Source organism: Pygocentrus nattereri, chromosome 19 (assembly GCF_015220715.1).
Source record: "Pygocentrus nattereri isolate fPygNat1 chromosome 19, fPygNat1.pri, whole genome shotgun sequence".
In the NCBI taxonomy this organism is placed as follows: domain Eukaryota; kingdom Metazoa; phylum Chordata; class Actinopteri; order Characiformes; family Serrasalmidae; genus Pygocentrus; species Pygocentrus nattereri.
Genome location: NC_051229.1, coordinates 30,821,064 through 30,847,859, shown reverse-complemented (window position 1 = coordinate 30,847,859; position 26,796 = coordinate 30,821,064). Strand labels below are relative to the sequence as shown.

Sequence of the window (26,796 nt, the reverse complement as noted above, 5' to 3'; positions counted from 1 at the left end):
AACAACTGCGACTTAATGAAAAAGCCCTAATATTTGATGAAGAACGTCTGAATTAATGAGCATACAGCCTGTTTCTTTTCACCAATCAGACAAGTTTTACTGCAGGTTTTGGCTGAACATCCGGAGCTCAGAAACAGTCATGCATGTCTGTTGGCCGTTTAGATAACATTTAGGAACACTACAACATGAGGTTCAGCAGCTTTGTAAGCTACCCTTCCCCCTGGCCTGAGTCTCTGAAGGTGGACACTGGGTGTGTTTGTGGCTTGGTCTCTGTGCTTGCATCAGGAAAAGCCCCAGGCTGCTGTGCTTTCATGCTCACCGCTTCAACGGCTACAGCTCAGGCCCATGCCTCTGCCAGCTCCGGTTTCAGCCATGCTGGGCTCAACAGCGGCCTGTCAGCAGACAGAGAGAGAGAGAGAGAGAGAGAAAGAGAGAGAGAGCAATGAGCAGGGAGGAGAGCCGGAGAACATACAGCCTCTGTCAGCAGGACAGCAACGACTGCACACTGCTAGAAGCCCATCTTCTACGTCATTACAAGTACACATTTAAAGATCTTGAACTACCATGAATATGGTCAAAAATGAATTTATTAATCTTTATTAAATTGCATTTTTAAATTAAATTGCGTTTTTTTTCACTGCAACTTTTCAGATAAACACGTATAAACGTTGGCAATTTACGCTCATAAAAATAATATTTCAGTCTGGAAATGCTAGGCACATACAGACCACTACATTTAAAACACAAAGTTATATAAAACTACTGGACTATTTTCTATCAACTATGGCCACCAGATGAGGATAAGATTGAGGTTCCCCTGCTCTATTTCAGACACTGGACTTCTGGACTCTCGTTGTCTAGTTCAGCTACTGGAGTGCTGGACTTGACCTTGTTCTACTTCAAACACTAGGCTCTCGGACTCCCCTATTATAGCTCACCACTAGACTTGACTCATCTGTTGTAGCTGTAGTTCAACCAACTGGACTTCCAGACTTCCCTGTTTTAGTTCAACACTGGACCTCTGGACTCCCTTGTTCTAATTTAACAGCAGACTCCTGGACTCTCTTGTATCCTTAGACCCCAGGATTCTCCTCTTTTAGTCACCCTAACCCCTTGGAACAGAGTTGCAAATCTTGCCATTAACAGCTACTTGCAGTGTTCTGTAGATGACCCGGCCTTACATTTAGGGTAGCATATCGCTGTTGTCAGAAGAAAACCTCCTATCTCCAAAATTAGAACTTTACAGGAGAAAGAAAAAACATACTGTAGCTTTAATGCAAATCAATGGAACCAGACAGCTTTCCACGTCATTTTGGGCCGTTTCTTTTGCTCCATTCATCATGACATTTACATACAATGTAAAGGGCAACAGGTCCTTTGAAATGATGTCAAAAAATTAAAAATGACAAAAGTGAAGATACGAGGTTTTCTTCTGACAGCAGCGATATGCAAGAGGGATATAAGACAATTATTTATTATCGCCCACTGGTGATACGAAGCTGAACTCAGCTATTCTTGTTTGAATTTTCCCGTTCCGCCTTAAATAAAAGGTGGAACAGGAAAATGAGCTACCTATGCTTGTTACAAAGAAAACGACGATAATACATTGAAGCAACATTAAACAGTTAAATAATAATTTGTTGTTGACAGTTGTTATCGTAATTTTTCTTTTCTCGTAAGCTTTTCTTTTTTTTCTCTTGACATTCCGTTTGGAGTGACCTTCTGGAAAACCTTTGCAGGGCCATGTAGCCCTAACACTTCACCCTACTCCTCTATCTCAACAAGAATTGGGACACCCTAACCCTCCCTAGATGTGAACATGCAAGACAGAGGGCTAAGGGCTCAGTGGAAGGGGCACGGGGTGACATGGGATTGGGCCTGTGTTCCTTTGTGGGGAAAGTACATATTATTTTCAATTCATATAATTTGCATGGATTACGTGCCGAACAGGCAGATGATCAACTAAGAAAGGTGATTGTTTGCTAGCTTCATTATCATTCAGCCTTCCAAGTGCAATAGTGCAGATATTAAGTGCTGCCGTTTGCTATTTCAACAGTTTTGTTAGCAAAGCCATGGAGGAGGACAAGCAGAAACTGCCAGATCAAACAGAATGCAGATTCCTGTCTCAGTGTGTGTTGCTGTTGTCATGAGTCTGCTGTTTGGTTTGTTTTGTTTTTTTTTGTATTTTTTAGGCCAGTTTAATAGAATGAGGTTGAAAATGTCATCAGAAAATCTCATCTCATTGTCATTCCTGCAAAGCTTTGCCCTTTTGCTGGTTTTTATTCTACTGTCATTTCATACTTATTTGAACATGCGAATGAGGTGTGATGACGGAGATCCTTGCTGAAATACATCATGCACCCAGCCCCCCACCCCCCACCCTAACATTCACCCGCAGAGTGCCGTCCCATCAGCCGTCAGGCCAGCATGGAGGCAAATGAAACCTAGTGACCTGCTGTGCGTGAAATCAGCTGCTAACACCATTAGAGGCATCCAAGCAGTCACTTTCACCGGGCCCAAGAAGGTCAACAGGGGCTTCCACTCGGGTCATCTCTGACGCTGTTCTGGCCATTACGAGATATTTTTTCTGAGAGAAAGAGAGAAAAATTAAATTTCCTTTCAAATGAAAGAAATTCAGTTATTATTTGGATTAGTTTCCTCTATTCCAATGCCAAAATGTGACTGTGTGGAAGCTGTTAAGTAAATTTAAATTCATCATAAGTCAAAATTCCTTGTGATAAAAAATCTATATGAGCTAAAAAAAAGGCCCAAAAGTTAAAACTTATGTTTTTTTTAAGTACATGTCAATTTTACATTCAATTTAAATATATAAATCCAGTGTAAATGGAATTATACTATGTTTCTCCATCATGTTCAATAAACCTGAATGAATTAAATAACATTTAAATCAGAAGTGCTTGTAGAATTTATGGAGTTCTTTTACAGAACGTTGATGTATTTCTACAGTTAATAGTAGATTCTGTATCCACAGCACAGTTACTTAGACTGTGTAAATGTATTAATTGACAAAAACGTTAAATTCACAAACATTTACTGCAGTTCAAACTGTATTAAACAGTATTTACTGAGTCTCATTACAGACACCTGTAAACTTTAAAGTCTAATGAGAAAGAAATAAACAGAACGTTATAGATTTCAGCCGTGAGAATTTCTATTCACTCCCAACTGAACTTGTAATTAAAGCAGATGTTTATGTTAGGCAGCTAACGCTATCAGTCACTTCATGCTATACTAATCTGTCAAGGTCGCCTACAGCTAAAAAAAACATGAACTGTTGAATTGAGCATTAATGGAATACAACTTTATATACAGCGTCACTATAAATCACTGCCATTGTTTATTTAATCTACCTTTGCTGGGTGTTGTTCTCTCAAAATAAGCAAAATGAAACATTAATATCTGGCCAAAAACATTAAAAACACAAATTCTTTTATTTTAGTGGAAAAATCTAACACGTCTTATACAATTCAGTTTAATCAGTTTGGGATTTTTCCAAATTGGGTTGCTTCTAATGAATATAAATAAGTAAAGTGTGTTTTTTTATGTTTTTAAAATACGTTTTATGTAAAATATTTGCTTAACGTTTATGATGGTTAATCATTTTTTTGAGTGTATTATAAATTGAGACCATGTTCACTTTACAGCAGCTGCCCTTTACATTGTGTGAGCCACCCATAATGAATAGTCCCATAGAAGTGGCCCATATTCTGTTACAAATCACGTTCTGGCCACGTACATGTCCGGGTCCTCAGCCCATATCTGGCCCACACACTGTGCAGTAAGTGGAACGTATGAGTGTGGCCCAAATCTGGCCCAACTATATTGTTGGTCCACAACATTCATGCCAGTATTGGTCTACAAATATAAACTCAAAGTGAATCCATACAAACTTGTCCATGATCTGGGCCCATTCTGACCTGCATGCCTAACATCTGCCTGGCAATCAACCAACACTTGTGTAGATTTGGTCCAAATTTATTATCAAACGGGTTGTAGTTGTAGTTTTTCAAATCTTCCTCCAACTTTCAAGACACATCATCAGAAGGGGGGTTTACTTGTTTTAAAACTGGAAAATCCCTTACGTGGCTCCACGGTAGGAGGCGTGTGGGCATGTTAACAACAGATGTCGCAAAGACTACATTTTCACTTTCGCCCCTTTAAGACATTGACCACTGGTTTAGGTGACAACGCAAAGCTATTCAGTGCATTTTTTCAGGAACTCCTTTCGGACAATGGTCACTTTTGGCCACAGGAAGGCCAGAAAGAGAACGTGCGAGAAAAAAAAATGGAGTGATGAAATATCTCACATGAATTTGAATTTGATAAGTAATCGCAACCTTTGGATTCATTTTTCCCTTTTGATGCCAAATATAAATCAGTGTGGATGACCTTATGGGTGGGCATCTGTCTCTTAAACAGATTTCTTTTTCTCCTGTTCTTTCCCCCCTGCAGCCTAGTCCAGCCTAGCCCAGCCCCAAAGGACACTTTGATGCCTCGCTGGTAAATATGGCTCTAACATGGGCAATAAAAGGTGCCGTACTTTAGAAAACACCCATCCGTCATCTGAGATCACTGACTGGTCACTCCTTCTGTTTGTGCCCGACTCTCTTAAGGCTTGCTCCTGCACCTCTAAATGGCCCTGGGCCAGAATGGAGGAAAAAGAGAGAGAGTGTGGGAGAGAGAGAGAGGGACTGGCTCAACGGAGAAGGAGGAGGAGGAGGAGGAGGACGAGGAGGAGGAGGAGGAGGAAAGAGTAGGAAAATGTCCGAAGACTTGCTAAGAGCTTCTGGCACCTCTGGTGTGAACAGCAGTGAGGAAGCAGGTCTTTGTTGGATGAATGAATTAAAGCGACAGTTCGGCAACAAATACACAGCTTTCCTCATACCCCAATGTAGTTAATTGGTTAAGACATGTTTATTTCTTTAGTTTTCACATAAGGCTAATTTAGTTAACAAGAAATGGGTGCTTCAGTCTAAATTACATTCTGGCCACATACACATCGGGGTCCTCAGCCCATATCTGGCCCGTACACTGTATAGTATGAGTGTGGAATGTACGAGCGTGGCCCAAATCTGGCCCAACTACATTGTATTGGCCCACAAATATAGACACAAGGCAAAACCGTATAAAGTTGTCCAGGTTCTGGGCTCATTCTGACCCGAATAAACAGAAAGAGAAAGAGAGCTAAATGAAATTTCATTTCAAATGAAAGAAATTCAATAATTATTTGGACTAGTTTTCCCTGTTCTGATGCCAAAATGTGACTGTGTGAAAGCTTTTAAGTACATTTAAAGTTACAATAAGTCAAAATTTTTCGCCATAAAAACTTTATATTGTAATTTGAGAGCTTGTTTACTTTACAGCAGCTGCCCTTTACACTGTGTGTACCATCCATAACATTCAGTGCCATGAAGTGGCCCATATTCTGCTATACTACAAATCACGTTCTGGCCACGTACACGTCGGGGTCCTCAGCCCATATCTGGCCCACACACTGTGCACTGAGTGGAACTTATGAATGTGGCCCAAATCTGGCCCAACTATATTGTTCGTCAACAACATTCATGACAACATTGGCAAAACCATACAAAGTTGTCCAGAATCTGGGCCCGTTCTGGCCCACATGCCTCACATCTGCCTAACATCTGCCTAATTTCGTTACGAATAGGCCAAATTAAGTTATTATTATTCTCGTTATGTTACAAATCTTGAAATATTGCAAGATTAGTGTACACAAAAGTTAAGAGAGCTTTTCTGGCATTCTTAATGCTATAATACTAATGTAGCTAACAAGTCATTTTAAGGGGTTCATCCCTATATTGTATCATATAAATAGCTGAGGGAGCTTATAGTTGAAGTTTGCCATTACATAATTCCCTCAAAGCCATCCTAAAATTTGACAATTTTTGCTACATTAGCCTCATATTGCTATTGCAAAGCAACAAAAGTGAACTCCTTACAGTAAACATGTCTTACCGTCTTCCAGTAATAAAATTCTGATTAGTTGTATTTGGAGTAAGGGGGGGTAATCGGGTCATTTCCATTTGTGGCAAAGCTTTAAGCTCTCGTGAGACTAGAAGTGTGGACAGAGGAGGTGTGAGCAGAGGAAGTTAGCAGAAGTGAGACAGGCACACTTGTGGGAAGAGCTTTGTGTTGTAAAGTCCCACTCTTTAAATGCTCTAATAGAACCCCAATACACACACACACACCTTGTCCACCGCAGCGGCTCAATAAACATCCCTTCAACAACACAACAAAAGCTCAGTCCAGCATAAAGCTCAGCTGTAATACTTTTGTATAAGCCTGTGGTGCATTTTCATGGTGATGTCATCATGAGGTGTGTCACAATTGAAGCTAAAAAAAATCATGAATTAATATTTATTTTCCACACAAAAACTAATGCAAATAAAATGTATGAAAAGAAATAGTGTCAAAGTAAACTTCTACTATTTTTCCTGCATGAATAAATAACGTAAACACACTCAGTTGAAGCATTTTGTGTGGAAAGCTCAGTTCTATAGATACTTACCGAGTCAGGACTGCTCATAGTGGTGGTGATGGGAACCAGACGTCTGCCTCTAAAAGCTCCCTCACTGAAAGTTTTTTTTAATGTGAAATGGTTATGAATATGTTGCCAAATGTCTAAATTTGTTTAACAAAAGTTTATTATTTGTACATTTTTATATTCATACATGCTGAAGAGGGACATGCATGGTAAAGTAGTCAAAATAGTCCCCAAAACTTGGTTTGACAGTTTAACCACTATTTAGCCATCATCAACATTCCATACAAATACTTAGAAGACATAGGTTCACCGGGTAGTTCGGATAGAAAATACAATAGCTATATTTGTGTTCTAGATGTCCTGACGCCTGGTTCCTATCACCACCACTGTAAAGAAGTGGGTGGGTTTCCCCTTTCATGAACCATTTCACATCAAACCATTTCACTTTGAATAACTTTGTTTTACAAGACACAAAGACTGAACCCTGTAGGAATTTTTAAAATGTTGGTGGAATTCCCCTTTAAGGTAGTGTGTGACTTGGGAACACCTGGTGGGTGTAAATAAACAAACTCTGTCTGAGTTTCTGAAGGGCTTTTATGAGGTGTGAGAAGATCCTGTAAATATGACTCTCTGACCCTCTGACTCACTTTCTTCTCTGACTGCTGTGTCTCGACTCGTCCCACCTCTGGAGTCTCAGTGCTCATCGTAATGCACAGATCTGATTGGCTGAGTAGCGTCACGTGTGATATTTATAACGCATGCGACTGGTCTGAGTCTCCCGGGCCATTAAAACCTACTGTAAAGGCTAGAAAAGTTACACTGATTTGACAGGACCACCCCGTCAAAAATTAAATAACTCTCTATAGTTTATCGGTTATTGGTCAAGGTTCATATTGGACCGCATCACCACCACTGTAAAGAAGTGGGTGGGTTTCCCCTTTCATGAACCATTTCACATCAAACCATTTCACTTTGAATAACTTTGTTTTACAAGACACAAAGACTGAACCCTGTAGGAATTTTTAAAATGTTGGTGGAATTCCCCTTTAAGGTAGTGTGTGACTTGGGAACACTTGGTGGGTGTAAATAAACAAACTCTGTCTGAGTTTCTGAAGTGCTTTTATGAGGTGTGAGAAGATCCTGTAAATATGCTCTGTACTATAAGTTGAGATAAGAAATCAGCTCAAACAGATCGGTTAGAGAGAGAGAGAGAGAGAGAGAGAGAGAAAGAGAGATAGAGAGAGACTTGTCACCACAGGCAACAAAGAGGGCAGGCTGTATAAGTTTTGCATGCCAAACTACATGCTATCTGCCCCCATTGTCTGCGGCGAAGGCTTTGTGGTGAGAGCAGCATGCCTGCTAGGCGCTAGCTGGGCCAGGCAGCAGGAGACAAAAGGTGGAGTTAATTCCCTTTTTTTCACACATGGGTGAGTTTTAGCTCCTCTCTCTCTCTCTCTTGCTCAACTTTGACTCACTTTAACGAGAACCTGGGCAAGAGCCCCCAGGCGGGAAAGGTGTGTACGTGTGTGTATGTGTGTGTGTGAGGAGTGGGGGGAGCATCGGGCCTCCGCATTGATAAAATCAAGCTCTACAGGTGTAGCTGGGTCCTCTATCAACACTACCATTGTTCACCTTGCCAACCGCCTCTCGGCGCACAACACAAAGGCCACAACCTGCCTGAACCATGCTAATGTTAACGTCACGCATACATAGATATTTAAATGTGTATGTTAAAGAAGCTATACGATACTTATGATGGTTTCATGAGTCATAACTCAAGTCAGGCTTTATTGTCAGGTGTGCAAAGGAGGAGGTAAACCTCATAATGTCTAACTTGCATCATGATTCAGTGCCTTATACTGTAAACTGAAGTAGAGTAGGAATATCAACATCTTATACAGTCAACAACTGAATGTCAAATCAAATAAAGGACAGTTCAGTGATATTTCAACAAGACTTATTGTCAGTTTTCTCTTTTTAGAGAACACCAAGTGAAATAACTTCCCTCTGACTCACTTTCTTCTCTGACTGCTGTGTCTCGACTCGTCCCTCCTCTGTGTGTGCGTCACTCACTGGAGTCTCAGTGCTCATCGTAATGCACAGATCTGATTGGCTGAGTAGCGTCACGTGTGATATTTATAACGCATGCGATTGGTCTGAGTCTCCCGGGCCGTTAAAGCTAGAAAAGTTACACTGATTTGACAGGACCACCCAGTCAAAAATGAAATAACTCTCTATAGTTTATCGGTTATTGGTCAAGGTTCATATTGGACCGCATTTTGGGACCAGACTCAGACCGCGGTCCACCTATTAGTGACCTCTGGTCTAGAGTATTTGGTTAATACAGCAATTCTAACAGCTAACAATGTTAAAGTAGTATATTGTTGAAGTATAAAATGTGCAAAAAGGCAAGTATTCAGATCTGCAGTCATGTCAAATGAAACGTTTCAGTGAAATGCATTAACTGTATTTATAGTGTTCCATAATCTGGAACTGCAAGAAGTGCGGAGTCAGTGTATATGTGTGTGTGTGGGGGGGTCCGTGTGGGTGTTATGTATATGTGTGTATGTGTGGGTTCATGTGGGTGTTACGTATATGTGTGCATGTGTGGGTTCCTGTTGGTGTTATGTATATGTGTGCATGTGTGGGTTTGTGTGGGTGTTATGAATATAACATATATACACACACACACATATATATATATATATGTGTGTGTGTGTGTGTGTGTGTGTGTGTGTGTGTGTGTGTGTGTGTGTGTGTATGTCTGTCCATCTATCTATCTATCTATCTATCTATCTATCTATCTATCTATCTATCTATCTATTGTTTCAGCGTGGCTGGCGAAGGGTATTGGTGATGTGCGCCTGAGCTCCGAGCCTCAGGGTGACTTTACATTCTCAGACACCGTGTCAGCCAGAATGAACAGGCCAAGTCCCAACACAGCCTGCAGTAGGGAAGAGGAGCGGCCATCAGCACACAGGAGTGACGATAAGGTAGCAGCAGATTTTGAAACCTGATTTCATCTAGTGATGTCATCCACGAACAGCTCATTCTCTTCAAATGAACATTTTGAATACACAAACCGAACGTATTCACCCCGTTGTTCTGCTCAGCTAACTCACTCACTGAAACAAAACCTGGAGTTTTCAGCAACTGCTAAGCCAAGGGAAGATACACAAAGAAGTACTTAAGTACAGAAATGAGGTACATTTACTTCATTACTGTCCACTGTGTTTGGCTAACATGTAGTACTGATGAAGTTGATACCAGTGTGGTTCAAAGTAGTTTTTCTGACCTGCTGGACAACCTGGCGACCTATTCAGAAGAAACAAACCATTTCAGTGAATGAAGTGTTTCTGAACCAAGCTTTGAAAAGATCACCACACGTTTCAACGTGAAACAAGCGGTGCAGACAGATCCGCCACAAGTCATCGCGGATCCTTTATTTCCCTCACACTGTAGAGGCTGGCGGAGGTGTCGGACATGTCAAAGCAGGCGAATTGCGCCTTTATCTGAAATAGATGGACAGAGGGATCGTGACAGTTGAAAGAATGCAGGCTCCAATCGTTGTGTTATAGTTATTCCCAAAGAGACTTCCTTTGATGGGATTTTTTTTCTCCCCACTCTCTTGTCCCCCCATCAATCTTTTTCCAATTACCTGTCTTGTCTCTCCCAAATCTATCATAATCGTTGCCTTGGAAACTGGTAGCATCCTCCATTAGGTTTTGGTCCATTGTTCGATTTGTGTAGACGCGGCCACGTGGCATGGACACAAGAATCCTCCATTAATGATCCTGCATGCTTACTTCAATCAAATTTCATGAGGAAACGTCAATGTTTAGCAGTGAAAATGAATAGGGGTGTATATGGTAGAGTAGTCATATGCAAAAGTTTGGGCACCCCGGTCGGATTGTGTGTGTCATTGCTTTTGAACATTGAACATACTCCGGTACACACACAAAAATGAAAAAGCATATTGGAAAAAAACAATAAAACGCAAAATATGACCTGGGCAAAAAGTATTACACATTTCATACTGCATGTGTTTTGCCCCAATATGCTAAACTCAAAATATAATAGTAAGCAACTAAATGAAAATTGTGCACTAATATTCACAGAACAATTCCATATTTCAATTGGTTTCATACGTAATTTATTAAACATTTAATTGCTGTCATTTGTTCTATATTTACATTTCTTCCCATATTAAAATGTGTCAACATACTGTATTAGCATATAAATATATATATATATACAGTACTGTGCGAAAGCACACAAGACACATTTTTAAAATCTATTTATTTGTGTAGTTTGTGTTTATTTGCTGAGAAACGTGTTAATATTTGCATAAACAAACTTTATAGAATATTAATAATAATGATTTATATATATATATATATATATATATATATATATATATATATATATATATATATATATATATATATGAATAATAAACAGTGATTTTCTGGATGTTTGTGTGTTTGTTTACCCATCTCCAAGCCTCTCCTCGAGGAAGCCCAGTATTATATGTAGTTAAAAAGCAGCTCCTGGTTTGACCAATCAGTGCTCAGTAAATTGAGCTCATGATGTAATTGATGATATTAACGAGTCTCTGTGGCGGCTGTGAAGGTGTCAAGGAAAATATGGACCCAAGAAATTCTTGTTACATTTTATTGTTTTTCTGTTTATTTGAATTATGAATACGACTTTATTCTAATGTATATTGTGAATGATGTATGATATACATCATTGTTGTCAGAAGAAAACCTTGTAATAACTTTGCAGGAGAAGGAAAAAAAACCTACTTTACTTCTAATGTAAGTCAATGGAACCAAAATTTTTAACAAGTCATTTTGGGCCATTTCTTTTAGTTTATTCATCATAAAAATTACCCACAATGTAAAGGCCAACAGGCATTTTCAAAATATGTAAAAAACTGTATATATGTATATATATATATATATACACACACCACTGTTCAGACAAGAAGCTACCCAAACTCATCTGAAGTGCCTCACAAATGTCTCTGCATCTAAAATGGCTAGAGTCACTATTTCTGAGACTAGATATAAGATAAGGACAATTGGGGGAAATGGAGCTCCAAACAAACGTGCGCAACCTAAAAGGCCAGCAAAACTGTCCCCATCAGATAAACAGCACTTAAAGCTTTCAACTTTGAGAGAGAGTGAGAAGACCACTCAGTGCTGTGGGTCTGAAAGGATGTGTAGCTGTCAGGAAGCTCTTACTGTGAAAAGGAGACAGACGCATCAAACAATGGACTGACCACCCCACCGTCAATGAATGTAAGATTATTTGGATCATTTGAAGCAGAAAATGCAACCAACTTCTAAGACTGAACTTTGGTGGTATAGAAAAATATCCCAATGAAAAACTGTAAGCAGATCTGGAAGCTGTAAAAAAGGCAAAGATTACTGACAAAACTGATCTTATATTAAATTGCTGAGGCTTTAGCACAATTTTCTGTTACATGTATGTTTGTTTTCTGTTTATTTTTTTTGTTTCTACTCTTGAACTCTTATCAGTGTCTTTGGTCCCATGTTAAATTAAGTGTCTCTAGTAACTGTGTAGTAACATGTGAACAACATATGCAACTACAATTCAACCACTACTGATTTAGTCACTGTCACAGATAGATTACAGAAGTGTTTATGTTATCAAATACGTGCATCTGTGATAGGGGCTCTCCCTCCTCACTTGCAGATGAACTTCAGGCTCATTATACTCGTTTTGAGGCAACTAACACCTCACCTGGTGAGAAACCCCCAGTAGATGAGGAGAGCTGCGCTCTAACCATCCCCCTGTCTGAGGTGGTGAGATCCTTCAGGGCAGTTAACCCACGCAAAGCACCAGGTCCACAGCCATGTACTTAAATCGTGTGCCAAATAGCTGGCTGAGGTTTTCACTGATGTCTTTAACCTCTCCTTAAGGCTGTCAGTGATTCCCAAGTACTTTAAGGAAACCACAATTTTTCCAGTCCCCAAGAAATCGTCACCTGCCTAAATGACTACTGCTCTATTGCACTGAGATCTACAGTTATGAAGTGCTTCGAGCGGCTGGTCAAAGCTCACATCTGCTCAACACTTCCAGCAACCATGGACACCTCGTCAATTTGTATACCGCTCCAACAGATCCACAGATGATGCCATTGCACTAACGATACACACTGCTCTCACACACCTGGACAGAAAGAACACATATGTACGAATGCTGTTCATAGATTACAGCTCAGCATTCAACACAATCCTCCCTGCCAAACTCATTCCTAAGCTCAGAGACTTGGGTTTGAACTCTCTTCTCTGCAACTGGATGCTGGACTTCCGGACGAGCAGACCCCAGGTGGTGAAAGTTGGGAATGGCTTCTCCTCCACACCTACTCTGAGCACAGGGGCTCCCCAGGGATGTGTGCTCAGCCCCCTCCTGTACTCCCTGTATACACATGACTGTGTAGCCAAACACACGTCTAACATCATCTACAAGTTTGCTGATGACACCACCATCCTAGGCCTCATCACTGATGGAGATGAAACAGCCTACAGAGATGAGGTCAGCGCTCTGTCAGAGTAGTGCCATGACATCAATCTCTGTCTCAACATCAGCAAAACGAAAGAGATGAACGTGGACTACAGGAAGCGGCAGAGGGGTGGTCACTCAGCCCTGTTCATCAATGGAGCCGCAGTGGAGAGAGTCAGCAGTGTGAAGTTTCTCAGCACACACCTCACTGATGACCTCACCTGGTCCCTCCACACCAACACTATTGTGAGATCTGCCCGTCAGCGTCTCTTCTTGGTGCATAGGCTCAGTAAGTTTGCTCTGCCTCCTCAGGTTCTCACCAACTTCTAGAGATGCATCCTAGAGAGCGTCCTCATGGGCTGCATCACTGTCTGGTACAGCAGCTGCACTGCCTGCGACCGCAAGGCCCTTAAAGCAGCGGTGAGGACGGCAGAAGCCATCATAGGCTACAAACTACCGGCCTTACAGGACATCGATCAGTCCCGCTGCCTCAGGAAGATCAAAAAGATCCGGTCAGACAGAAGCCACCAAGCACACGCCCTGTTCACCATCCTGCCACCAGGCAGGAGATTCCAGAGCATCCAGGCTGGAGCAACCCAGCTAATGAACAGTTTCTACCCACAGGCTGTCAGGCTTCTGAACAAGCTGTGAAGCTGTGGGTCCGTCCCCGACTACCACTTCACTCAGTCACTCTGTCAGTCTTATTATAATATCATCTCTGCTATGGACAATAACACCTTCACACAAAGCCACTTTAAAGAACAACAACACTGAGTCACTTAAACCACATTCAAATGCATATTGTCTCTATAGTTTGTGTATATTTTGTGTGTATTTAATATATTTCAATTTGTTTGTTAGATTGTACTTTTACTTATTTTCTTGATTACCTGAGCCTCACCACAAGCATTTCAACGCATACATGTCCTGCCATGCTGTGCAAATGACAAATAAACTTGAAACCCGAAACTTGTTTGTTTTACCTCATGAAATTAAACAAGTGTATCTTAATAGCTGTAACAGCCTGTTCTCTCTCATGTAATTACACAAGGCTAATAACATAAGCGTAATTACCTTTATAGTCAGACTGGAACTGCAGTTGTTTTCAGAGTTTTTTTTTCAGCAGTAAAATATCATTCAGCTAGCATGTTTGTTGCTAGTGCTGTGACACTGTAACCAGTTTCAGCTTTAAACCAGTCTGTAATGTGACAGAACAAGTTCAAGTTCAAGAGTTTTATTGTCATATGCACAGCAGAGCAGGCAGTTACACAGTACAATGAAATTCTTACTTTGCTGTTCCTCCATTCACCAAATATAATCTTAAGAGGATAAAAAAAAGAAAATATAAGAATAACTCTAAAAACAGTAGTAAAAGTAAAAATGTACAGTTTGTGCAAAGGTAGACGTGTGTGCAAACATGTAGAGCAGCTGTTCATAAAGTGCATCAAGTAATAGATGTAAACAGTAAACAATATTCTGTGCAGGTAATAGATGTAAACAGTAAACAATATTCTGTGCAGGTAATAGATGTAAACAGTAAACAATGTTGTTGTGTGCAGGTAATAGATGTAAACAGTAAACAATGTTGTTGTGTGCAGGTAATAGATGTAAACAGTAAACAATGTTGTTGTGTGCAGGTAATAGATGTAAACAGTATTGTTATAACAGCAGCAGTACAGTGTAGGTAAGGGGCAGTTGTTGAGTGGAAGGTTAAACCAGTTCAGAGTGGGCGGGGGGAAGAGGTAGTGAGTGAGGTATTCACCAGCCTGATGGCCTGTGAACAGAAACTGTTGGTCAGCAGACGCCCCTTATATTAGCATGTAACTGTTATGACATTAATTAAATTGTCTTGCATTAAACCCAAATCAGTGTCTCTATTACCACTGCATTATTACACAGTACCTACAAAACAACTACACAGGAACTGCCCACTTAAAGTGTAACTCAACACTACAAGCTCCTGTGTGAAAGATACAACTGTGAATTGAGGCAAAACTGAAGTCGATGGACGTGCGTAATTAGGCTGTAATCCATCTGTAACACTGACTAAATCATCAGTAGTTACAGTGTTGTTGCATATGTTATTCATATGTAACTACACGGTTATTAGAGACACTTAATATAAAGTGGGACTGTATCTTTACACCCAACCACAATTTATTTGTCCTAAAAACACTCGGAGGACTAAGGAGCCCCGATGGTGACATCCTGTATGAATAAAAATAATGCGTGGCTACGACTTAGTAAGACATGGGAATGAGATGATTAAGTCGTGGCCACGACTTAGTAACAAGTGAGAATGAGATCTTAATGCGTGGCCACAACTTAGTAAGCCGCAATCTCGTTCCCACGCATGGCCACGCATTATTTTTTTATTTATATAGGGTGTCAGTAGCGGGGTTCCATAGAGGATATTACACACATGTTCTATTAACGTTCCCAGCAGGACGTTTTTATTTTTAGTTCCCAGAATGTTCTTCTGGGAATATTCTGGCTGTGACAACATCCTGAAAACATCCTCTGAATGATGCAGTTAAAACATTATGTCTTAGTTAACACGTAAGCTCATAGGAACATTTTGTGAAATGATAAACTTTCAGAAAACGTTCTTTTAACATTATTAACAGGTTTTCTTTAAACACTATTGAGCTTCTAAGTAACATTAGGTAAAGTTACACTCAAACAAATATTTAAGCCCAAAAGTTAAAATGTACGTTTTTAATTACATTTAATTACATTTTCCATTCAATTTAAATACATAAATCCAGTGTAAAAATGGTTTTATAGTTTGTTTCTCCATCATGTTCAATAAACCTGAATGAATTAAATAACATTTAAATCAGAAGTGCTTGTAGAGTTTATGCAGCTCTTTAACAGAACATTGATGTATTTCTACAGTTAATAGTAGCTTCTGTATCCACAGCACAGTTACTTAGACTGTGTAAATGTATTAATTGACAAAAACGTTAAATTCACAAACATTTACTGCAGTTCAAACTGTATTAAACAGTATTTACTGAGTCTCAAGTTTACACCTGTAAACTTTAAAGTCTAATGAGAAAGAAATAAACAGAACGTTATACATTTCAGCCGTGAGAATTTCTATTCACTCCCATCTGAATTACGAATTAAAGCAGATGTTTATGTTAGACAGCTAACGCTATCAGTCACTTCATGCCATGCCAACATGTCGAGGTCACCTACAGTTACAAAAAACATGAACTGTTGATTTGAATATTAATGGAATGCAACTTTATATACAGCGTCACTATAAATCACTGCTATTGTTTATTTAATCTACCTTTTATAGCCGTTACCATGACGACAGACCTAGCAAGGATGCTAGCAAGTTTATAGAGTTTCTCTCAAAACAAGCAAAATGAAACATTGATATTTGGTCAAAAACATTAAAACCACAAACTAAGTTAATGTGTATCACTATTTCAGTAGCAGTTGCTCTGAATAACAAAGGATGGCTGGAGATTGTAAAAATAAAAAGAGCCGTCTCATGTCCAGCATGCCAGCTGAAGCAATGTCCTGGTTGATGTTGCGTTTCCTGTTAGTATTCCACATGTGGACTGGCTCCTAATAAGATTTAGTGGAAAAATCTAACACGTCTTATACAATTCAGTTAAATCAGTTTTGGATTTATCCAAATTGGGTTGCTTCTGATGACTGATGAATATAAAGTATACATACATACATACATTGGCCCCTCCCAGTCCAGTCCATGTGTTCCTGTTGTTTTGGTTTACCCATGTGTGTTTGTTTTGGTCCAGCCCCCTCGTTTCATGACTCCGCCCCTGATTGTCTCCACTTGTTTTCCACCTGTCCCTCGTTTTCCCTGTTGTATTTGTATTGTATTGGTCTGTCTTTACTCTGTTTGTACTGTCATTGTGGTTTGTTTCTTAGTTCTCAGTTATGCCTGTCCATCTTGAACTTGTGTAGATTATTGGAACCTGGACTGTCTCGACTATGACCCTGGATTTGCCCTGTCGCTTATCTCGCTTATCTCAGCGTATGCGTCTGCCTCCTCGCTCCACGTTACATCTCCACATATTACCACGCCATAAAGTGACTGGCTATCTTGCATGATGGTTAGCATGAGAGCTGCACCTCAATAAGAAAGTTGTGCACATAAACATGTATATATTTTTATGTTTTTAAATAAAATTGATGTAAAATATTTGCTTAATGTTAATGAGGGTCATAAATCCTGTTTTTTTGAGCGTGTGGGAATGTGCCCTGCTAGTCCGTGGTATTAGTATCTAGTAATTAGGATGAATTGGTATGAACTGTTGATGAATAAATACACTGGGAAATACAATCGCGAGGGTCAAATATCAAAAACCATTTTTTTTTCATACATGAATATTAAGCGCTATGGTTAGCATATGGGTATCCATGAGAGACAGACAATGTCTCCAGCGCTCAAGGACATCCCCCCTATACCAAGGATTCGAGGCACTTTGAAAAGCACCAAAAGTGACAGCACCCCTACTTCCAGACTGTCATACATACAAAATCACACACACACACACACACACACACACACACACGCACACACACACACACACACACACACACACACACACAGAAAGCCTTGTATCCTGTGTGTATCCTGTGTGTTGCGCTGTCAGCCTGTCATCTCTCACTCGGTGCACTCGACTAGACAGCAGTGAGCATGCTGGGATACAACGGCCAGCGAAATGGAGTCTTCTCATTACCTCTCCACACACCTACTGTTTCTGTCTCCTTAAGACCCTGCAAGTAAACAAACAAACAAACAAAACAAAACAAACGAAGAAACGAGCAAATGAGCGCAACCTTTAGAGCCAAACATCTCGCCAAGTCGCTGTGACGATGGTGTCCGCTGAGGAGGACGCACAAGGCTGCGTATATGAACCACCCAGAAAAAGCTACGAAGTGTTAAGACATCAGATATTTACAAGGATCGTACTATGTAACTTTAGTAACTGCATGAAATAAATGCAAATTTTTATTTTCAGTATTTACTTATTTATTTATTTAAGAAAGTTAAGAAAAATATGACGAAGTGCAATTTGGAACCACTGGCAGTCTCAAGGTGCCAGTTATTAAAAGGTTAATAAGTACATGCAAAGTACGTTTTCCTGAGTCTCGCTTTATTTTAACATAAGTAAAACCACAAGCACTGCTCACTGCTGCTCAACTCACTCCGACTGGACTCGCATGATGCTTGCTGTCATGGTAACGTCTACATTAAGTGGTTCTTTACTCATTCACTTCTTTTTGGATCTGATTACTTGTAGATTTTACATCAGATTGTTCAGTAAAGTGAGAATATAAACACCTCAGTCTTAATCGATAGCCAGGATGTATTCAATTGGATTGACAAAAATCTTTGCATGTAAGCACAGCCAGTGCTCCGGTTCCACATGCTGATCCATTTCATTGTATCAACAACTGAGATGTTGGGTAACACAATTAATTGGTTCAGATATTTTAAACAGAGTAGAAGGGGGTGCTTCATGCTGTTTCACTTTAAATTATATATGAACCTCCAACTGGATTCAGCTGAAGGTTCACTCTATACGGATGTTGTTGTATAGAATGAATGAAGTGAGGGTGTTATTGATCGAGCTTAGCAGAGGGACAGTCATGACAGAGGCCACCCAGGGTGGTGAGAGAGAGAGAGAGAGAGAGAGAGATAAAGAGAGAGAGGGAGAGAGAGAAAGAGAGAGAGTCTCTTTTCACATCTCTCGCCCTGCTCCCAGCTGGACTCCGAAGCTCTGAGTCTTCAAAGGTCCTGAGGAAGCTTTAAAGATCCCCTCCCCGCTTTTTTGAGGGGACAATGAGGTGAAACCGTTTCAACAGGCTGAGAAAAAAGCAACTCATCGGCCGAGGGGCTGTGAGAGGCAGGAGAAAAAAGACAGGACAACGCCAGGCCTGCAGGAGGGTCTCTCACTGTCGGCTAGGGGCCATGAGGTGAGAGGCCCTCGCGCTCCTGCGTCTGTATGCGTGTCTATTATGGATTCGTAACCGAGACAGAAATCCTGAAAAGAAGCTATGAAACAGCTGAATGGTGGGCTCCAGGGGTGTCTACTAAAGCTGCGCCAATTCAAATAAATATTCTTCGATCGAACACGAGGCCGAAAGAAACAGGTTACTTGCAGAGACATCTAAATGCCACTGCATGCAGCTGTTAGAGGCCTTCAGTTTGGGCCAAAAGGAGAAAAACACCGTAACGATAGTAACGATTTTTGCCGCTAGCCCCCCTATGGGATTCCAGTAGTGTGTTAGCACTAAGCTTAAAGCGATTCATAGGAGCATTTATTTAAAATTCTAGATTAAATATGGACTTCAAAGCTTAAAAAGCCTGTATTTGAAGCCTGTAACCAATATTACCATATCGCTGTTGTCGGAAAACCTTTTTTTAGTTTATTGCATAATTTGAAAATGCTGGTCATTCTTTATATTGTGTCTAAATTTATTGAAGAACCGAAAGAAATGGCCCGAGTTGACTTAGAAAGACATCTGGCTCCATTGACTTACATTAAAAGTAAAGTAGGTTTTTTGCCTTCTCCTGTAACGTTACCATTATGGAGATGTGTTTTATTTTATAGGTTAAGTATTAAGTATTAAACAGATCCACCTCGGACGCAGTCGCTGCTGCCCTTCACTACTCCCTCTCCCACCTGGAAAACAAAGACTCCTACATCAGGATGCTCTTTGTTGACTACAGCTCAGCCTTCAATACGGTCATCCCACACAAACTCACCCACAAACTCTCCACACTCGGCCTGCACCCCATCCTCTGTGACTGGCTTTTGGACTTCCTGACTGGCAGGCCCCAGTCTGTCAGGATCAGCAACAGGACTTCAGCCAGCATCACCACCTACATCGGCACTCCACAGGGCTGCGTCCTCAGCCCTATTCTCTACACCCTGTTCACCCATGACTGTGTCGCCTCCCACAAGGACAACATCATCCTGAAGTTTGCTGATGACACAGCAGTGATAGGACGTATCACTGGTGGAGATGAAGCAGCCTACAGGAGGGAGGTGACCAGACTGGTGTCATGGTGTGATGATAACAACCTCATCCTCAACACGGACAAGACAAAGGAGCTGATAGTGGACATGAGGAAGGAGAGGAGACCTCATCGGCCACTTTTCATCCGGGAGCTCGAGGTGGAGAGGGTGAGCAGCTTTAAATACCTGGGTGTCCACATCAGTGAAGACCTCACATGGTCACTGAACACCAAGCAGCTAGTCAGAAAGGCTCAACAGCGGCTGTACTTCCTGAGGAGGCTAAGGAGGTTTGGGATGTCTCCGGTGATCCTCAGCAACTTCTACAACTGCGTCATTGAGAGCCTCCTGACCAGCTGCATCACCGTGTGGTACGGCAGCTTGACCGTGATGGATCGTAAATGCCTACAGAGAGTGGTGAAGACTGCAGAGAAGATCACCAATTCTCCACTGCACTCTCTGCAGAACATTTACAACCACAGAGTCCAAAGGAAAGCTGCCTCCATCATCAAAGACCCCACCCACCCCCAGCACGGTCTGTTCAAACCTCTGCCCTCAGGACGGAGGTATAGGAGTATGATGTGCAAGACCTCCAGGCTAAAGAACTCCTTCTTCCCCACCGCAATCAGAGTTCTGAACCAGAAATAACTATTCACACTTCGGTCTGCCAGACTTAGGTACAGACGTGTGATGTGTACCCCACTGGTAAAGAACTCTTTCCTCAGGAATAACCTGCAACTACTGTCACTTTAACTGTAGCACATGTTTACAATTGCACTATCGCACTTTACTACTCATTTCTGCTGCAGATAATCATGTTCCCGGCAAGGCACAGCACTATTTACCCATACCACTGTAATTTATACATTGCACTATTTCTTGATTAATATATATGGTTGTATATATACTCTTTATATTCTTAATGTTATATCTGGCATTCTTAGTGAGGAGCAAAGTAAGCTTTTCATTGTATATAAGGAAACCTGTTTCCTCTGTACATATGACAATAAACACTTTGAACTTGAACTTGAACTTGAACTTAAGTGTCTAAGTTTAATGAAGAATTGAAAGAAATGGCCTGAATTGATTTAGAGAGACGTCTGGTTCCATTGACTTACATTAAAAGTAAAGCAGGTTTTTTCCTTCTCGTGTAACGTTACCATTATGGAGATGTTTTACTTTATATGTAGGTGTTTTACATTGATTTGGTCAGTAGAGTCCTGACATAGACCTGCCTCTGTTTACCATTTCTAACAACGGACTGCGGTCAGTTGTGGCCAAGTTCCTGCTCGTGTTCACAGTCAGTGATGTATCTAGGATGTGCAGAAAGGCCTACCTTCTTAAAAAAGTTGGCTCTTCAACAGTTCTTTAGTAAAGACATTGGTTCTATATAGACCCATGTACACTAGCACAGAAAACGCTGACATCGTAACAATAGAACCTTTACACAATAACAACAGAAGAACCATTTTTGGTGCCATATAGAACCCTTTTCATATACAACACATTTTCCATTAATCTCAAGAACAATTTCACAACACAAAGAACCTTTTAAGCATGAAAGTTGTTCTTTGAGTGTTGGTTCTCTCACAAAATCGGTGCCAATGACTGGAAACAAACCCTCTAATATCCTTATAACTATTATATATTATTACGCTGTGAACTGAAAATGAACTCAAAATCACGGACGTCTTTTTTTATTTCACAGAAGTCATTGGCCTTCTCCGTTTCCCCTCTGCATACCGGTCATCTGCTGACCCTCTCTGGACATTTCTGAACTCCACTCACATTATAAACAATCTTCTCATTATACTGTAACAAGTGGATAAACAAACAGTCATGACGATTATGCAATAATACACAAGAGGCAGCTCAGCTGTGAGTGTATTACTGCAATTACACCACAGTTTTATGAGCTTTTGATGCAACAATGACACACAAATCACAAAAATGAATAAACAAGACATTTCTGCAAAGAATAACACTGTTCGGGAATGTTCTCCCACATTTACACTGTTTGGGAATGTTCTCCCACATTTACACTGTTCGGGAATGTTCTCCCACATTTACACTGTTCTAGAATGTTCTCTTACATTTATATTGTTCAGCAATGTTCTCCCACATTTACACTTTTCGGGAATCTTCTCCCACATTTACACTGTTCGGGAACGTTCTCCCACATTTACACTGTTCGGGAATGTTCTCCCACATTTACACTGTTCAGGAATGTTCTCCCACATTTACACTGTTTGGGAATGTTCTCCCACATTTACACTGTTCTAGAATGTTCTCCTACATTTACGCTGATCCATAATATTCCCCCATTCATGCTGTTCTAAAAGGTTCTTGTACATTTACACTGTTCCAGTATGTTCGCCCATTTATGCTGTTCTCCAAGGTTCTTCCACATTTACACTATTCTAGAATGTTCCCCCATTTGTGCTGTTCTAAAAGTTTCTTTTACATTTACACTGTTTCATAATTTTCCCCCATTAATGCTGTTCTAAAAGGTTCCTCTACATTTACAATGTTCCAGCATGTTCAAAAATTCATGCTGCTCATGAAGGTTCTTCCACATTTACACTGCTCCAGAATATTCTCCAGATTTATGCTGTTCTAAAGGGTTCTTCTACATTTACACTGTTCCAGAATGTTACCATCATATATGCTGTTCCAATGAGTTCTTCTTACTAACGCTCAAGAATGTTCCTCCCTATTGTAGCTGTTCTGGAAGATTCTACTACATTTCCACTGTTCTGAAAGGTTCTTCTATAGTGGTACTGCTCCAGAATCTTCTCTGACATTTACACTATTCCAAAATGTTCGTCCCAATTTGCCCTGTTCTAGATTGTTCTCGTCCTTTCATGTTAATCCATTTGTGTTGCGGGTTCATACTCTGGAACAGTCCACTCCACTCACCTCATACACAAGCTGCTTTATTACACTGTAACGACGGAAAAACCAAACAGTCATGAAAATTATGCAAAAATACACAAGAGGGAGTTCAGCTGTGTGTGTGTTACTGTAATTACACCACTGCTTTATTATTAGCTTTTGAGAAAACAATGGCACATTTAAAAATTAATAAATGAGACATTTCTGTGACAAAAAACAGTAAAATAATCAACACTCCTAAAAATGGTTCTTCTATGGTTCTTTAATAGAGATAATGATTCTATATTGAACCATCAACACTCAAAGAACCATTTGCATGCTTAAAAGCTTCTTTGGATCATAAATGGTTCTTAAGATTGATAGAAAATGTGTTTGCAAATGGTTCTTTACAGCAAGACGTCACCTATTGTTACAGGCTTGACATCGTATCAATAGTGGACCCCTTTAAATAGTTCTGTATAAAGCCATATACAATGCATTCTCCATCACTCTGAAGAACCATTTATGGTTCTATCCAAAGAAGCTTTTAAGCATGCAAATGGTCCTGTGGGTGTTCATGGTTCTATATTGAACCATTGTCTTTACTAAAGAACCCTTGGAACCCGTGAAAAGCCATCTGTTAAGAGTGTATGTGATGGCCTTTGCAAGGTGTCAATACTGAGATACTGGCACTCTTTTAATGCTTCTCAGCCAAACCCACTGCAAAGGTCTGAACTAACTGAGGGCAGAAACCAGGCCTGATCACATTCCCATGTATCTACCAGTACTTACGTCTGGAACCCACGTGAACCATAAAGGCTAAGACTTCAGTCATCTGGCCTTAAAGACTTGACCGCCAGGCTTGGTGGTGGATATGTGCGCCCTGTGGAGAAGAAATTCAGGATGAGATCAAAGATCAGCACAGAGCCATCAACGTAATCAGACTCTGCCCTAAAACCCACTCCATGTGTACCATTAAGCTGTTCGTGAGATGAAATATATGGGCTCTAGGCAATGCAGCACTGGGGTGATGTAGCAGCATTACTTGATAAAATGACTTCAACCAATTTAGGTTGTCCACTGTATTGTCCAGCGTGCATGAAGAGCACTTTAAATGATTTGGCTTTTCACAAAACGCCAGACCATTTTTGATGGTGGTTGGTTAGTGTAGTGGTTAACACCTTTGCCTTCTACCTTGTAAACTAGGGTTCAATCCCCACCTGGGTAAGCACCCTACCCTATACCAAGAAGAGTCCTTGGGCAAGATTCCTAACACTACCTTAGCCTACTCGTGTAAAATTATCAAATTGTAAGTCGCTCTGGATAAGAGCATCGGCCAAATGCCATAAATGTAAATGATAAGACCGTTTCTGAGGACATTTGAAATTGTTTATTTGATGTTTGAGGGGAAGAGAGTGAACTTAATTTGCAATTTACTGGACTTGATTGCCTGTCTAGGACAGTGAACTGCCAAAGGGTGGGTTCGGGCGTTAAGGGCCATTAGGTAAAAGGGACACTGTAAGAAACTTGTTTATTCAAACTGCAGCTGCTGCTCACCGGGGTCAGTTTAACTGGGCAACACATTAAAACGCAGCAAAAACACCTTAAAACATCTTTAGAACACAGTGGATCTTCAGTCAATGGAAATGGTTCTACTTAGAAACAATACAGAAACGCTTAAATGGTTCTTTGCATGATGAAGTGGTTCTTCAGATGCCCTAGAGGCTTTTTCTGTTGTTACCATGTCAGGCTGATCACAGTGGCAGAACCCTTTTTGGTGCTATATAGAACCACGTGCAGAACAACCATCATTCTGTACGGATCTCAGGGTTCTAGGAAGAACCACCGTGACCTGCCTCACGCCTTATGTTCTGAACAAAAGCGGCTTGGTTCATTTTACTGATTATTTTTCTGCCGTGTTTCTTCGCCCACAGTAAAAGAACGAGGTCTCGCGAGAAGCGTCGGCTCGTCCCGTTCCCCTCGCTCACTCACGCACGCTCGCACGCGCGCGCATCACCTCGGGGATTGGCTCACGAGCGTTTGTTATTGGTGGTGACGTAGCAGCCCGTGATGGGAACTTCTGTTCTGTTCACTGAATCGATTCTTTTGAACCGTCCGTTTCAACGTATCCGACGATCGATTCAACGATTCTTCTGTTTCGAGTCAAATCAAGTTCATTCTCGCGTCGTCCTCACAGTTCATGAGACTGACGGCCACAAAGATTGGACAACTTTATTCTCACTTTCTTTAATACAGAGAGATTCGATTCAGAGATTGAGTCTGATCTCTACTGCGAAGTGTTCGAGACAACTTTATTCTTGTATTTTCTATGTAAAACACATTCGTTTGAGACAGTGGCTTCTGCTTCTTGTCAGACGGATTCAGGGTTGCAGTGCAAAGCTAAGAAAAAGGCTGAGAGGAGGCTGGAGACCGTCTACAGAGAGAAAACGCTAGCCATTTCAAACAGTTTTGCTCCCGATTCCTTACAATGTGGAATTCAGTGACGCTTTTATGAGATTAAATTGAAAAAGAGCGTTGGTAGAGTTTTACCAGGAGCCTTCCACCCATAACTCAGGCGTAGACGCCGTGAAGATGCTCGACGCAGTTCAGTTGAACGTATGAATCGATTCGACTGATTCCTTGAAAAGAACCGGTTCAAAAGCACGATTCCCGAGTCCGGTCGTCGCGAGTGTCTCTCCTCCTCCACTTTCTCGTTCTTCGCTTCTTTGCGTCAGTGTTTATTCGCGTTGTCATGGCGGAGGGACGCGGAGATCCGCCGCCGTCGCTCCAGCTGCTCTCCTCACCGCCGGCCAGCAAGCGGCCGTGCCTGCGTCCGGCTCCTCGGGGCCCCGGTCCGGGGCCGGGTCCGGTCTTCCCCATCTCGCGTCCCCGCTGCCCGGAATCCCTGCTGGACTGCGCCGCCAAGGCCGTGGCGGAAAAGTGGGCCTTCGAGCGGGTGGAGGAGCGCTTCGAGAGGATCCCGGAGCCCGTGCAGCGCCGTATCGTCTACTGGTCCTTCCCGCGGAACGAGAGGGAGATATGCATGTATTCGTCGTTCCAGTGCCGGGCGGCCGGCGAAGACGCTCCCGCAGCGGGCTCCAGCGCCTCCAACGCTGGCTCGGCCACTGCTCCCGGAGGGGCGGCGAGCACGGCAGGGAGCGCCGGGACCGGAGCCGCTGGAGACGGGCTCCCTTTCCGGCGGGGAATCCGACTTTTGGAAACGGGCTGTGTGGATAATGTCCTGCAAGTCGGTGAGTGGAAACTTAACGAGCCTAACGCTAACGGTCACTTCTAACGGCCGCTACCGTTAACGTTATCCCAGTTTCTGCTTCGCTTCGTGTGGAAACGGTGGAAGTTTCCCGCAGCTAAATACCTCTAATCTAGCAGAATAGACGTTTGTGTGTGTGGAAAAGTGAATTCGACGTTTTTGTCTCTCTCTTTCGGCGACCAGACGAACTGAATTCTTTCTTTTTGGGCTCGACGGCTGCTTCGTTACGTGTTTGCATTTTAGCTCGAGTGCTAACGCAGTTTCGTCAGACGGGTTTTTAAAGATTAAAAGGGGCTTACGTTACTCACCCCGGCCGTATAGGGCTCCCGTGCGGGTATTTTCGGACTTAGTTCGCTCAAAAAAGAACGTAAATCTTTAACACAACACACATTACGACGATTTTTTAATAACATAAAACTCAACTCTGCTCCCCCTCGTTTGAACGCCTCACAATGGAGGCGCAGCATTTCTCTCTCTCTCTGTCTCTCTCTCTCTCCTCAGCTCGAAAGACGAAGGAGAGGAAAAAAACAACCGTGGTGGTCAAAACCTCTTTTGTAACCCCCTTGCTGCCCGGTTCGTCGATC

General features: G+C 41.5%; 1 protein-coding gene and 1 long non-coding RNA gene across 2 annotated transcripts in view; one reads left to right on the top strand and one right to left on the bottom strand.

Annotated features, from left to right (window-relative positions):
- LOC119261643 lies at positions 1-26,790 on the bottom strand. Its single transcript, XR_005129138.1, has 3 exons — positions 26,521-26,790; positions 23,737-23,827; positions 1-392 (listed from the first exon to the last, which is right to left on the bottom strand). It is a non-coding gene; the product is annotated as an uncharacterized LOC119261643 (long non-coding RNA).
- zswim5 (zinc finger, SWIM-type containing 5) overlaps positions 25,560-26,796 on the top strand; it is a 69,686-nt gene continuing 68,449 nt past the window's right edge. The window contains exon 1 of the mRNA XM_017705993.2: positions 25,560-26,195. Within this exon, the coding sequence (XP_017561482.1) occupies positions 25,697-26,195 (499 nt within the window). The 5' untranslated portion in view covers positions 25,560-25,696. The remainder of the gene's footprint in view (positions 26,196-26,796) is intronic.